Raw genomic sequence first — 15,368 nt, forward strand, 5'->3', positions numbered from 1 at the left:
GGAAGCTCCACTCTGCCCGCCCCTTCCCGGCCCAAGGGGCCGCCGAAGCTGCCCGCCTCCCCCAGTTCCACCCCAGCTTCAGCCTCCCTGGAGCTTCCGGCCGGAGGGTAGGGCCTGGGGCCCAACGATTTTGATGTCCCCTCGCCGGCGTCTTCCCCACTCGAGGCCCAGTGGGCCTGGCAGGTCACCGTTCGGCCCTCTGCTCCTCCCGGCCCCCCCACACCCCCCTGCCTCCGCCCCCCCCCCGCAGCTTTCACTGTGCTCCTCCCCCCGCCGCACCCCGGGCGCTGCCCTGCCCCCACGGCCGCCAGGAAGGACGCCGCCTGGGTCCCGTGCCAGGCCTCTGGGTGTGCGGCCCCTCCCAGCCGGGCCAGGAATGCGGCTGGACCGCGGGGGCGGCGCAGACACCCGGCGGTCAGGCCAGCCCGATCACACAAGCAGTCGGGCAGGTGTCCCCGGCTCGCTCGCGGGGGCCTGGGTTTCTTCTAGAAGGAAAGCAGGACCGCCTGCCTTGCGGTCAAGCCACTAAACCGGGTGGCTTTATTTCGCAGCCCCCCTCCAAGTTGCCCTATCCTCTGCCCAAATGCAGATTTGAGGCCCCGAGGGGAATTTTTTTTTTTTTTTTTTTTTTAACTTGCTGGAGTCTCCTTGTCTTTCCCCATTTTCCTGGAGAGCTGGATCTCCATGCTCTTTCTGGAGGCTCTGTCCAGCCTCCAGCTTTGGCCTTTTCTTTCTGGCTCATTCTGAAAGCTCCCTTTTGCCCCCAGCCCCAAGACACAGAGGTAGATTCAAGTGGCCTGGCTCCCCCCTCCTCCCCGCCATTATGTACCCACTGGGCACACCAGGGAAACCTGGCTGAGTACGTTCTGGAAAGTTTTCTCCAGTTACCAGAGCTAATCCATCTGCTTCTCAGACCAATATAAAGCAGTGAAATTCATGGTCTGAAACCCACGTCCTCAAGGGATGACCTCTTGGGGCTTCAGGTTTCTGGGCTGTCAAGTGGGGATAGTAATCACACCCATCTTGTTTGGGGGATGGCAAGAGTTAGCACTGTGCCAGGTGCCCCGTTCCCGGCTCACTAAATGCTGGAAGTTACTATGTCGCCCTTAGCCCAGATACAAAGCACACAGACTTGAAATTTCCCAGGACTGGTTTTAATTTCCACAAAATGGTGTGGTCTCTTCCCACAACAGGGAAAAGACTCCCAGGCTCCAGCCCCTGGGGTTTCAGTTCAGCATAGGGCCTGGGCCAAATCACCTCTCAGCCACCAGGCCCTGTCCTCCCATCCCCACGGCCAATCCCAGCCTCCCCCAGCCTCCCCTCACGAGTTCTAGACAAGAGGACAGAGGTGGAGTTGCTCAGGACTGGATTCTGTCTCTCCAAAGCCTCTCTCTCTGTTCTAGGGAAGCCGGCTGTGTCTTTCAAAGGAGAGCTGGTCTGCCCACCAGGCTCAGTTGGGACACCAGACTACCATCCCTGCTGTGGGCGTCAGCGCCCCGGACCCGGCGGCCGCTCCAGGGCCTGTGTGCCCACCAACACATCCAGGAGGTAGTCCAGCTCGGCCTCATCCAGCTCCAGAGCCTCCTCCTTGCCAGGTCCGTCCTCAGGGCCAGGTTTGAGGGCCTCGGAGGCTGGTGCCCAAAGTTCACTGTCATACATAGAGGTGTCAATGTCCTCAAACAGGCCCTCGAGCTCATCGTCCAGCAGACAGCCAGTGGCCGGGCCCAGCAGGTCCAAGGCACCCAGGCTGGGTGGGGATCCCCCGGCGGGGCGGCCTGGGGGCCCCTCATCCACCAAGGGCTGGGGGGCCTGGCTCAGGCCCTCGATATGGCTGAGGTCCTCCAGCAGGCTGGCCATGGAGGCTGAGAGGGCGGCGTCGGAGCTGGCCAGCAGGCTGTCAGCCACACAAGGGGCCGCAGGGGGGCTGGGCACGGGTGGCAGGGTCGGCTCGGGGGCCATGGATGCCTGGACGCGCCGCAGTGTGTTCACTACCAGAACCAGGTGCCGCAGGTCCGGCTCGCTCTGCCGCAGGCTGTGGTGGAGCTTGAGCACCGAAAGGTCAAAGAGGGAACTGGAGGTGGCCGGTGGGGGGGCCTGGGCCGCTGCAGGGAGGCTGGGATCCAGCCACCAGGTGTCCACTGCCAGGGTTTCCTTCTCCTGCTCCTCCTCCCGCTTGCGCTTCAGACCTTTGCTCAGCATCATCTGCAGGGAGGGAGGAGTCAGTCATTCCTTATAGAAAGTCAACGTGAAGTTCAAACCCAGGCTCTGATAACTGATGTGCAGGTGTGATCTTGGACAGGCCATTTAATTTCCTGAGCCTCTGCTTTCTTAGGGAAACTTTAAGATACGAATGATAATAGTTATCTACTTCAAAGAGTTGTTTTATGGAATCAACCCGATAATGTACAAAAAAGCACTTACAACAGTGCCTAATACATTGTAACTCTTCTGATTAACAAATACTCTGAATAGCTAGTATATTTCTTTAGCAAACCAGGTGAAGCGCCCAATATTCAGGAAATTTTTTTTAACCGGGGAAAGCAGCTGTTTCACATAGTTTGACATTTATTGAGTGTCTACCACCCATCAGACAAATAAATACAGGAAATGTACAGATGGTGCTAGGAAGATACTAACAGGTTCTCTGGAGAGTGGTCTGGGAAGGCTCCTGGGAGGAGGTGATATTTGAGCTGAGCCCTCAAGCAGGAGTCAACCACGGAAGAACCAAGGGGAAAGCATTCAGGTAAGAAAGAACAACAACAAAGGCAAAGAAAGACTTGGAGGCTGGATGAACTTGAACTTAAAATAAAAATAAAGTAAAATAAAATAAAATAAAAAGCACCAGTGTTGTCAGCGCACAGAGTGACCCAGGATGGGACGGGGTTTGGAGAACAAGCAGAGGCAGAGTTTGGACTGCACTGTGTCATTGAAGGATTTTGATCAGGGAATACAGTGGCGTTGTGAACTGGTTAGGTTTCCAGAAGATCCCCCTAAGCTGGTTCGAGGAAGATGATGCGGGAAGGAAGGGAAACTGGAGAAGAACGTGGTCCCGAGCTCCACTCAGAAGCTACTGCAGTCTGGGGCGGGTGATGATGGTGGCTTGGAGAAGAAGGTGGTTGGCAGTGGACTTGGAAGAAAGTTGGTTGATTCAGGATTTATTTGGGAGGCAGAGCAGACAGAGCTTGCTGGGAAATCCTTACGGGCACCGGGGGTCACTGAGAGAACTTTTAAAAACCCACACTTTCCCCGGGGTAAGGGCCCCTGGAGTTCCGGACCCCAGGCCCACCTTGCTTTTTTGAGTTTGGTAGCTTGCAGGGTCCAGCCCCCGAGTCCTTGCCCAACAGGACATTAAGACTGACCCCCTCACACTACTCAAAACGGTCCTTCCCTCCTTCCCCGAAGACCCGGGAGTCCAGAACCGCAGGAATTCAGCCCCCACCCGGACTCCTCCCCCTGGTCCCGGCGCCCCCTAGCGGCGCCAGGACGGCTTCCCCGGGGATTCCGGCCCCTCGGACCCCGGGATCCTAGACACTGCCCCCATGTCTCCTGCCTGTCATTCCTGCCTGCCTCCCAGGGCCGTGCGGGCCGGGATCCCTCTCGGCCCGTGCTCGCTTCCGGCAGGCAGTGGAGGCGGCTCCTCCCGAAGCGGCGGCGGCGGGGGCGGGTGAGTCACGCAGCCGGAGCCAGAGAGCCGGCGCCTCCGCCCCCTTCCCGGGCTGCGGCGTGATTCACTCAGCCCGGCCGGGCGGCACTTAGGAGCCCGCGCATCTCGATGCCGGGCCGCCCCGGTGCTCACCGGCCGGACCCGGGGATCGAACCTGCCAAACGACCCCGCCGCGGGTTTCCCTTCTCTCCTCAGGCCCCTTTACTTCATTTACATACCTAGCTGACCCGCTGCCAATCAGAACGAAGAGGGATCGACGCGCAACCAATCAGGAAGCGGCGACGGCAGCATCGCTCGCTCGCTCTCCTTCAGCAACCGACGCCTGGGTCGGGAGACGCAGTTCTGACTCCGGCGCACGACTCCGGGCTCCTGACTCCCCTTAACTACCGCCCACTCCTGTAGGCCCCGCCTTCCACCCGGGGATTGGCCTGGGACGGTGATGGGCGGAGCCTGTAGAAGGAAGGCTTGAAGAGAGAGGAGGGTGGCTTCAGGGCGCATGCCCAGCGACTGCGTGAGGGTACCCGGCCAGGTGGGTTGGCTGTTTTTGCTGCGGGACGGTTGGGCGTGGGGCGAGGGGCCCGGTGTTTCTTGCTTCTCGAGGTGCGGGCCCGCACACCTGCCCACACACTTGCCAAAACCCAGAAACTGAGCTCCTTGCAGACCTAACCCTAACAGGGGTCTGCACTCTAGGCCAGATAGGCGTGGGTTCACATTCTGGCCGCTCACTGGGTGTGCGATCTTGGAAAAATGCTTGGACCTCTCTGAGCCACACAGACTGTGTTAAATGGGCATCTTCTTGCCTATGTTTTGAAAGTTAGAAATTTTAAAATAAGGTTGTGTCTGTAAGAGCCCTGTAGCACACTGAGCAAATAGATGCCGGGCAGCTGGACTCAATGGCGGTTACGGGAGGGGGAGGAGGAGCGGGCGGAGTTAGGAGTGGAGCCTCGGGAGTCACATCCCGGGCTCCATTCCCTAAGTAGTTCTGCGACTTTGGGCAAGTGTTTTAATCCCCTAGGGTCTCCGGTTCCTCACCTTTTTAAAATGAGATTATTTTGAGGATTAAAAAGAATAATCACACAGGGGCGCCGGACTGGCCCAGTCGGAGGAGCATGCGACCCTTGATCTCCGAATTCTGAGTTCAAGCCTGCGTTGGGTGTAGAGATTACTTAAAAATAAGATCTAAAAGAAAAAAGAAATAATAATTGGGGGCGCCCGGGTGGCTCAGTCGGTTCAGCGTCTGCCTTCGGCTCAGGTCATGATCCCAGGGTTCTGGGATGGAGCCCTCCATTGGGCTCCCTGCTCAGCGGGAAGCCTGCTTGTCTTTCCCTCTGCCGGCCGCTACCCCGCTTGTGCGCAGGCTCTCTCTCTCTCTCTCTCAGATAAATAAATAAAACCTTAAAAACAAAAAAGAATAATTGCACAAAATGCTCAGAGTGGTGCACAACATGTTCTTTTGTTTGGTAGTAATAGCTGTTGTGGTTATGGCACAGGCAACGGGGGGGGGCACACAGAGTGGGATATAGGTAGACAGGAATTTAACACTTATCTGATAAACTGACAGTGGGACTTAGCTTCTCCAAGTAGCTCCTTTGCTAACTTTTCTGGGGTTGTGGGAAGAACTGTTGGGAGTAAAGCTCCTGGCCAAAGTAAGCTCCAGAAAATTCTAAATATGTTAGTTGATTCAGGCAGCAGTTATCAATGGATGTTCATTCAAACCTTAGGGTGAAAGGTTAACAGGATCTTGGCAGGCTCCAAGGCATTTCCCCCACAGGTTGCTTGCTAACTGCCAAGAGGCAAATAGCCTTTTATGATGGGGAGATGTGCTGCTCACTATCTTAACCATGTGAGGAAACTCTGCACCCACAATCATGGGACACCCCAACACTGGGTGCCACCCCATGTGATGCATTAGGAAGTATACAACATTCCCTTTGGGGTCTCCCTGTTAAATTTCATAGACTGAATCTCGTGAAGCCTCCAGACCTGAGCTTCAGTTTCCAGAAAACAGAGAGGAACAAATTAAACGTGAACACAATCAGACAAATACAGAATGTGGGACATCTATAAGCACAACTGGGCTCTTCCACCAAAAATTCAATTTTGAGAAAACAGAAAAAGGGATTGGTGGGTTTGGTAGTGGGGAAATCTCTGGAATGAAAGTTACTATATAATTTCTTTATTACGACTAAATAAGCACATGAACTCTCAATGAATCCTGATTTGGGGAAGAGGAGACAGCTACAAAAGATATTTATGGCAGGGGGCGGGAAGAGGGGGTGAGGCCTGGGTGGCTCAGTGAAGAGGGAGCTCCATCTCAGGACCCCAGGATCACAACCTGAGCAGAAGGCAGACACTCAACCGACTGAGCCACCCAGGCACCCCTGCCCCTATCTTTTCTACATGCTTAATTAAAAAAAATTTTTTTCCTAATAAAAAGAGCGTAAAATGCTAATTAGAACCAAGCCCCTCCCAGGCAAATTCACATAATTTCCCCCATAACCTACCTTATGGCCTAGGGAAAAAAGTGGCTTTCTCCAGATCACATGCTGGAGAGTCATGGGAATCTCAAGAACTTGATCAAAATGTGTTTATTGAGCACCTACTGTATTATGGACGCCGTTGTAGACACTAGAGCTACAGCGCTGGATAAGTCTCACACGGTCTCTTTTCGTGGATCAGGGGAGGGGGTAAACAGAAAAGTATGACAACAAAAACATTCATGGATCGAACACCTGTGCGCCAGATAGGGCAGTAATTATAGATAAAAATCCCTGATGTGGGGGGGTAGGGGGCACAATACACTTAATATAATAAATAATTTAGTATCTTAGAAGGTGACAAGTGAAAAGGAAAAGAATAAAGCAGAACGAAAGGAGAGGAATGAAAGGGTGTGCGGTAGATTGGGCGGGTGCTGATGTTGGTAGAAAGTTCCCGGAGTAGACCTGACGAAATGAGAGAAGTAGTAAAGCTCTGGGAGAAGAATGCTCCAGCCAGAGGGAAGGGCCAATGCAAAGGCCCCGAGGAAGGAGTCTGCGGGGCAGCGAGGCCAGTGTAGCTGGACTGCATATTGCGGAGGGAGCGGTCAGAGAAGGCTTCCGGCCGTTTAGAGACGTCTAGAGAACGTTGTGTTTTATCCGAGTGGTTTGAGACCCTGGAAGATGAATAAACGAGGAAGATAATTTCGGCCTCTCTTCGGTGCCTTGAAGAAAACAAAATAGGACGGGATAATAGGGAGGCCTGTGCCAGGGTGGTCCAGGCACAGGTGGTCCAGGAGAGCGTCCCTGAGGGGGTGACCCTGGAGCTGAGACCAGAAAAGTGCAGAAGGAGCCAGGAATTCAAAGGGCTGGGGGTAAGGGAGAGGGAGAGGGGTCAAGCCTTGGGAAATGAAACCAGAAGCAAGCCATCGGGCCCAGCAGGCCTGGGGAGGAGCCTCCGCCCGCAGGGGAAGGGGGTGGGGGAGGGAAGCGCCCCGCCCCCAGCCGGCCGCCCCAGCCTGCCGCCCCACCCGGCCTCTGGGGAGGGAGCAGGCGCCGGGCAGGCTCCCGCCACCGCCGCCGCCTCCGGGGTATTCCACCGCCAGGCCAGCTCGGGGTTGGGGGGGGCGGGTAGTGCAGTCGGGCAGGTGGGAGGGGCCTGCCCCGCCGGCCACGCCCCACGACGGCCGCGCCCCATCCACACCACCGCCCCCCAGCCCCCCCACCCTACCCCCGCAGGCCGGAGGAGGGCAGTTTGGGGAAGGTGGACTCTGCCCTCAGGCCCGGTTAGTCTGCGGGCCAGCCTTTACACTTCTCTCATCAGTTCTTTAACCGGGCCGGAGCTGGGTCTCTGTTAGCCTGTTTGTTTATCTGGAAAGTGGGGCTATTCCTTATACTGCCCTCACTGTGGTACTAGCAAGTTACAGGATTCCTTTTCATTCGGTTATCTGTAAGGCAAAGAGGGCCTAGTAAAAGGTGAGTCAGGCCTCATTTCTCTTCTGCTAAGCAGCCTTCCATGGCTTCCATCAAATTCCGTAAAGCTCACTCCTTCCTGTGGGACACCCATCTTGTTCACCTCATCTCCTAGGATGCTCTGCTCCAGCGACACTGACCTCTTCAGGGTCCTGCAAACATTCCACTCATGTTCTGACCTCAGGGCCTTTGCACTAGCTGTTACTTCTACCAGGGTGGATCCTCCTCCCCATACCTCCCCCCCAACTGATAATGACTCACTTCTCACCTCCTTCAGGTCTTAACTCAAATGTCACCTTGTCAGTGAGGACTTCTCTGGCCATCCCATTGAAATAACAATGCCCCCACCACGTTCCTGCTTTCTTTTTCTCTACAGCATTTATCACCTCCTGACAGACTGCACATTTTACTAATTTTTGTGTGTATTTCAGCCTTCCCCAAATGCATTGCTGTGTGAGAGCAGGAGCTATTTTATTCCCATGACTGGAGGAGCACCAGGCCCACAGTAGGCACCCAATAAATGTAAGCAATTATTGGAATCCTTAGGGTACATTGGGTCCTCCTTTTCACGGGTTACACAATCACTGGGTGAGGTGGGTACTCCTGGAGGCCTGAGGTTGGGACATGCTGGTGTGTTTGAAGAACTGGAGAGCACAGGAGTGGCAGGGGGTGGGTAGGGTGAGGAAGATGAATTCAGAGAGGTAAGAGGGAGGGTTGACCATTGCAAGGTGGGAGTTCATTTTTTCAATAGGAAAACAAAAATTTTGTTTTTGAGTGCACACCTGTACTGAGCATAGTTCTATGTACTGGGGCATACAGCTGGGGTAAGACCAACAAAACCCCTCCCTCTCCCAGTTGCTACTAGACCAGAAGCCTAACCTTAAATAGGTAATAAATAACTTGAGATAGAATAGGTGCTACTAAGAAAATCAAATAGAGTGTGGTGGGGGGATGGTGCACCTGGAAATCTGAGAAGGGGACATTTGGATCAGTGAAGCTGCGGGAGAAATGTCCTCTGGGCCATTAACAAGTGCAAAGGCCCTGGGGTATATGAGCTTGAGGTCAAATGAGACCTGTGTGACTCGAGGTGAGGAATAGTGGAAGATTAAACTGCAAAGTTAGGAGCAAGATTGCTGGGTCTTACAGAAGTTTGGGTTTTATTCTGGGTGTGAGAGGTCACTGAGAGTTTTAAGTAGGGGTAAGACCTGATCCAGTGGGCATCCATATTGAGATGTGAAACACATGTGCCTTGAAGTTCTCATGACCATCTTCTCTCTTGATTGGCACCCATTGGTCAGTTACCTCACTTTCAGGTGTGTGTGTGTGTGTGTGTATTTTTATTTTATTTTTTATTTTTATTTTTTGCTTTTAGATGCAAAGCCCCTCTTAGGGAGAGAATCTTGGCTTTAGGCCAGAAAGCACAGGCAAAATCCCCCTCCTTTCCTGGCCTGTGGACTCCATCCTGATGTGGTTCCTCTTTGCAAACCTTCCAGAAAAGTCCCTAATGCTGTGTAAACTCACCTGGTGAGCCTTCAAAGGTCTTTGCGGGCCTAGCCAGGGCAGCACTGTTTCACATTCCATCTTCCTGGACCTCCCCTCTTCTCTCTACTCACCAGCCTGGGCTTGTACCTCCCAAATAAATCCTTAGTACTGTAACTTCAGCCTGGTCAACAGTTTTCTAGATCTTTTTTTTTTTTTAATATTTTATTTATTTATTTGACAGAGAGAGAGATCACAAGTAGGCAGAAAGGCAGGCAGAGAGAGAGGGGGAAGCAGGCTCCCCGCTGAGCAGAGAGCCTGATGCGGGGCTCGATCCCAGGACCCCGGGATCATGACCCGAGCCGAAGGCAGAGGCTTTAAACCACTGAACCACCCAGGCGCCCCTCTAGATCTTTTTAAAAAATGTTTTTTCAAAAAGATTTTTTTTTTTGAGAGAGAGATAGTGTGAGAGCACACAGCAGGAGGAAGGGCAGAAGGAGAGGGGGAAATAGGCTCCCTGCTGAGCAGGGAGCCCTATTCAGCTTGATCCCAAGACCCCAAGATCATGACCTGAGCTGCAGGCAGACGCCTAACCAATTGAGCCACCCAGGCGCCCCTAAAAAGATCTACACTTAATGCTATTTTTGGGCATCTTCCTTACCCTTTGGGCCTCAGCAATACATTGCATACAATGAAAGGGATGACTTTTTAAGCGCTAAGAGTGACCTATCCTTTTGGTAATTCATGGTACTGTTTCTCCTCCTGTATGCACCCATGTGGCTAGCGATCTAAGTTTACCAAGCAGCAAACACACAAATAGTTAAGAACCAGTGGCTGGAGGCCAAACTTAGTTTTGGGTCCTTGCTCCCTGGTTCTTGCTTTTTTTTTTTTTAAGTATTTTATTTATTTATGTATTTGAGAGAGAGATTGAGAAACAGCATGAGAGGGGAGAGGGTCAGAGGGAGAAGCAGGCTCCCAGCTCAGTAGAACTCGATCCCAGGACCCCAGGTTCATGACCTGAACTGAAAGCAGTTGCTTAACCAACTGAGGCACCCAGGTGCCCCATGGTCGTTGCTTTTCTTGCAGTGTGACTGGGAGCAAGTGATTTAGCCCCTCTGTACTTGAGGTTCCTCCTATGTAAAGCCTGTTAACAAAATTCTATATAACCATTAAGATTAAATGACTTAATTCAAACAAAGTGGATAGAATAGTACTCTTAAGTACTCGGTAGTTATTATGTTTAATAATATGCCTGCCCCCACTTTGGCAGGTAAGGGGTGCAGGTGTCCAGGGAACTTACCGTGTCCCTCCCACTGACCCGCTGAGGTTTAGAAACTTCAGGCAACACCAGCCCTTCCAAAATACTTTTATTAAAAAAACAAAAACAAAAACAAAGGAGTCATTACAAACAAGCAAAAAACAAACAAAACCCACCACAAAACCCGCCTTTCTTTTAAATAACGCGGCATGGAGCGGTTTGGTTTCCACCCTATTGCACGTGGTCCGGCCTGGTTATGAATCAGGAGACTGCTGGGATGGGGTCTTGCCAAAGAGATGGGGTTCAACCTTGGGGAAGGAGGCCAGCGCCTCCTGTTCCCTTGAGGTGCAAGAAGCAAAGTCTGAGTTCCCATAGTAACCAGGCAGCACATCCCTGTCATCCTCTGACAGGCCCAGCTTTATCTTCCCTGAGGCCCCAGTGGTCACAAGGGGAGTAGGAACTGGAGGGAAAGGCAGAAGCAATGTGGGAAGTGGGAAATCAGACTCCCAGAAACAGAGTCATGTTAAGGCATTTGGAACAGATAAATTAATTCAGGAAGACCCACCTTCACAGAAGGCTGCGGTAACCAGACACACACACACATGCAAGATGGTTTGTGGAACCCTGAAATGGGAGGAAAGGAGGCCACAGTCACTGCTTAGAGACCCCACCAAAACACACATACACACACACAGTTGCATCCAGGGATCCAGCCCACCGAGGCTGAGATGAGGAAAGAGCCCCCAAAGTTTTAGGATCCCAGAATGATTTCCATAATGTGATCTAGTTCATTCCATTCCCAGGACCCTGGGGCACAGAAGAGGTTGTGAGGAGGCTCCGGTGGGGCCAGGGCAGGCTCCTTCTCCACAGCTGATGTGTCAATGTCCAGAAAGAAGTCATCCAGACCAGAGTCCCCCAGGTACCGGGAGCTCAGAGCTTCTAAGAAGACTGGATCGGGCTGGGGCAGCACTTCGTTCTGGGGACCTGGGGGAGCCACTGGATTCTGAGGGGGCTCCGTCTCGTCCATGGACGTCTCCAGTTCCCTGAGAATAGAACCGATCGTGGCTGACAGGGAGAAGTCCTCCTCGCCCAGGAAGAGGGGCTCTGGGGGCAGGGTGGGTGCTGGAGCCAGGCAAAGGGCGGCCTGGAGCTGCTGGAGGGTATTGTGGATGAGGACATGCCTGCGTAGGCTCGGGGCTCGGGGGCCCAGGCTTCGCTGGACTTTATCTAAGGAGATTCGAAGCAGGGCTTGCTGGTAGCTCCGCAGGCCTGCTGGACCCCAGTCCCACTTCTCAACCTCCTCTTCCTCCTCCAAATCCGAGTGTTTCCTCTTCAAGCCTCCTACCATGGTGCCCTGAAGAGAGAAGAGGAGCAAGTCAGACACAGCAGGGCTAGTTCAAATCCCAAATCTATAAAATGGACATAGGAGGAATCCCACAGGGCTGCGGAGGAGAAAACTAGATCTGGACAGACACATAGCTGGGTTTGCATCCCACTTACTTGCCTGTGTGGCCTTGAATAGTGGATTTGCCTCCTTGAGACACAATACTCATTTCTTCAAAAGTGTCACATATAACAGGTGTGGAGTATGGGGACCTGGCCTGGAGCCAGGGAAACTTGGGTTTAAATTCTACTTTTGACACTGCTCAGCTGTTTGATCCTTTTAAGTTATGTGATATTGCCTCTCAGTTTTTTATCAGGTCTCAGTTTCCCCATCTGTAAACTGAGGAGTGTAAAATTTCTCACCATATTCTCAAGGAGATCTCACCTGTAAAATATGCATGGGGTCCACCTACAGTTAACCTTAACAAACAAGAACTTAATTGCCATTTATTCATTCAATATTTTTATCTACTGACAGCCTATTATATTCAAGCCACTTGGAGCCCCGTTGAGACACCTATTTGTTGAGACTCTTCTTTCACAGGAAGTGTATCTTCTTTTTAAGGATTTTATTTATTTATTTTAGAGAGAGAGCGCGCAAGTGGAAGGGAAGGGCAGAGGGAGTGGGAGAAGCAGACCCCCCACCGAGTGCGGAGCTGTAAGCGAGGTCCATCCCAGGACCCAGGGATAGTGACCCTAGCAGAAGGTAACCGCGTAAGCGACTAAGGCTCCCAGGCATCCCAGGGAGTATATTTCTTTCCATGTCCTCTTCCTAACCCACTGGAACAAAAGCTGGAAAGGAGCTTCCCTCCTTCCCTCTTCTACTCCTTCGGCCTCCCCCAAAGCGAACCCCACGAGAAAATTTGCTAAAACTCGACTCCTGCCAGGCTCCGCCCCCTCCATGGAACTCCAGTCAGCATCCAGGCAGGCAACAATTTAGCCCAGAGGCTTCTGGGACATGTGGGCCAAGAGCTGCCTGGCACGGTCGCTAACGTTGAGCTTGCACTACAATCCCCAGAGGGCTCCGCACGCCGGAGGGAGCACCCTCCCCCGCCCTCCCCTAAGGCATGCGCACAGGGCCCGGGGCAGGTGGGGGAAGGGAACCCGGACGTCCAGCTGCCCGGCGCCTGCCGAGCCCCGCCCTCCGCTGCCTCTAGGGCGGTGGGTCTGAGCTCCACGCCTGGAACTCCCCTCCCCCACCCCAGACTCCGGCCCTACAACTGCTTTCTCCTGGTCCTTCGGACCCCAAGAAGGCCCCAGATTCTTCTCCCAAACTGCTCTCGGGTCCACAGACCCAGGCCCCAACACATCGCTCAAAAACTACAAATGCGCTCCGATCTACTCCATTTGGGAGCCTAATTTTGATACCCTCAGCCGTCAACTTTCTCCTATTCTCCCATCTTTCAAACGCCTTTCGACTTCACCCCGCAACTCTCCCTCTGACTCCAAGACCTGAACATCGGATTCTCCCCAGCACCTCCTCTCCGCCACTGCGTCTCCCTCACCAATATTCCTTGCACGTAGTTCTCTCGCTTTTCCAAATGCCCAGAATCCCAGCCCCAACCCCTCACACCTTTTCCAGAACACTGGAGCCCCGAATTCAACCCGCACGGGAGACGCGAATTGTCCCAATCTTCAGATTTCCTGCCCCAAAAGTTCCTTCCTTGGTTCTCTCGCTTCTCCAAACACCCCATGTCCCAGCTTCAAACTCCGTCCACTTGAAGATTCTGCCCTACCAACTTCGCCTTCAGTCCGGGATCTCGAATTCAGTCTCCACTCCCCAAACCCCACCAACCCCATCAGTCACCCTTATCTGCACCCCCTACCCACGCCAGACCCCGCCTCCACAACTCTCGGGGGGCGCGCCTCCACCTCCCCTAACCCAGGGCAAATCTCAAGCTGGGTGGCTTCACTCTCTTTCTCTCACCTTAGCTGCCAGGTTCGCAGTGACCAAGTCCTGGAACGTCCGCAGCTTTACGACCCACCAGCGCCGAGTAGGAGACTCACTCACCTCCCCAGGGCCTCTCGGTTTGGCCTCCGGCCCACCCAGCTCCGCCCCGGGGCCGAACCGCGAGCCGCGATTGGCTGGAGTCCTGCCCGCCGCGGGGCAAGGATTGGCTGGGTGGAGCCACCGGCCGGTCGCCAGGAGACGCCCGACCGGCCCTCCCTTTCCTTACTCCCCGGACCTTTTAAAGGATTCCGACTCGCCCGGGGGCGGGGCCACGTCTCGAGGGTGGAGCGTGGTGAGGACGTCAGAACCGTTTCCTTCAACTCAGCCACTGTCCTCGCTCCAAAATCGTCAGCAGTGCGCTCTGCGATACTTTTATACCAGGTGAGGACGCCCGTCGGCCGGGAGGCGGGGCGAGGCTGCTTGGCACGCCCCTCCCCGCCCTGCTTTCCGGGCGGGTGGGGCTGAGCCCCTCACGGAGGCCGCGCCCCCGGCGTTCCGAGGGCGGATGCTGCGCGGCGGAGGATGACACAGCTGAAGACCAGCCAATGGTTCGGCGCGGCCTACGTTGCCTGGGCGATCGCAGCCGGCTTCCTGTCTTCCTGCCCGGCCCCCCAGCTCCCGCCGGCTCTGTACCCCGCGGCCCCTTTCTTAATCCTCAGGATTTCTCTGCAAGTCCTGGGGTGGTCTCTCCAGCACCCCTCCTCCCGGAGCCCTGTCCTTCCTCTCAGGCAGGATGCCACCTCCACTGCTGGGAACTCATTGCTTGCTCGCTACTGCCCCGGGGACAAAGTCCCAGCTCCTCCCCTTTTGCCACAAAGCCCTTCACCGTCTGGCCTGATACACACTCCTCCTGGCTCCCCAGGATCCGGCCACAGTGATTGAATTTCAGTTTTTACAAAATGACTTTACGTGCCCGCCGCCGCCATAAACGCCGAGATTTTTGTCTGTTTTCTTCCTGCCTAATCCCCAGTCTTTTATGTACCATAGCAAGTACTCAAAAATGACAGTAGACGGCCTCTGGATCTTTAAACTTGTTTCCCCATCCTGAAAATACACCTTCAGTTCTCCCTTGACGCTCCAGAATGGGTGAAGTACCATTATGGGCTGCCTTAGTGTCCTGGGCTTCCCCTGTCCTGGCCCTGACCCCTCTGCCCATGCCTCCCATTCCTGGCCCTGTGTGCACTCGCGGTTGGGACTGCGGCCCCCCCCCACCCAAGGGCAGGTACCAACCGGGACTTGGTCCATAGCGTCACCTAGCACATGGCTGGACAGAAGAAAGGCACCGAGTGAAGTTTTGTAAATGCCCAATATGACAGAGCAAGAGGGCATAAAACAAAACGAAACAAAAAAACCCCAAAAAAACAGTAAAACAGGGCTGGTGCCCCGAAAGCCAGAACCAGTGCTCCACCCCCACAAGTTTCACCAAGAGGAGGGGGTAGGTTTAAGGCACTTCAGACCAGTTCTCATTGGTTGGAATTTGTCAACCAGTCATCCTGCTGCTTGCAGAAACAATATAGGAATAGAATGGATTTTTTTTTTTTTTTTTTTTTTTGGAGGAGAAAGGAAAAGGTGTTGGGTGGGTAGGTAGGGGTGGGGGAGGCTGGAAGTAGGGAGGGAGGAGTAGCTCACTCAGAGGTGGGAAAGGTGCCTCTGGGGAACAAGGGCAGGGATTAGTAGATATCAAAG

The 15,368-nt window shown here is 53.9% G+C and overlaps 2 protein-coding genes across 2 annotated transcripts; both read right to left on the reverse strand.

The window, feature by feature from the left end:
* Positions 1–637: 637 nt before the first annotated feature.
* Positions 638–4,017, reverse strand: SERTAD1 (SERTA domain containing 1). Its single transcript, XM_080828972.1, has 2 exons — positions 3,883–4,017; positions 638–2,202 (listed from the first exon to the last, which is right to left on the reverse strand). The coding sequence occupies exon 2, from the start codon at positions 2,200–2,202 to the stop codon at positions 1,489–1,491; it is 714 nt and encodes a 237-aa protein (XP_080685098.1). The 5' UTR covers positions 3,883–4,017; the 3' UTR covers positions 638–1,488.
* Positions 4,018–10,440: 6,423 nt separating this feature from the next.
* SERTAD3 (SERTA domain containing 3) lies at positions 10,441–14,030 on the reverse strand. Its single transcript, XM_080828975.1, has 2 exons — positions 13,659–14,030; positions 10,441–11,702 (listed from the first exon to the last, which is right to left on the reverse strand). The coding sequence occupies exon 2, from the start codon at positions 11,694–11,696 to the stop codon at positions 11,100–11,102; it is 597 nt and encodes a 198-aa protein (XP_080685101.1). The 5' UTR covers positions 11,697–11,702; positions 13,659–14,030; the 3' UTR covers positions 10,441–11,099.
* Between the last annotated feature and the right edge of the window lie 1,338 nt (positions 14,031–15,368).

The sequence above is a fragment of the Martes martes genome (assembly GCF_963455335.1).
Source record: "Martes martes genome assembly, chromosome: 17".
NCBI classification, from domain to species: Eukaryota; Metazoa; Chordata; class Mammalia; order Carnivora; family Mustelidae; genus Martes; species Martes martes.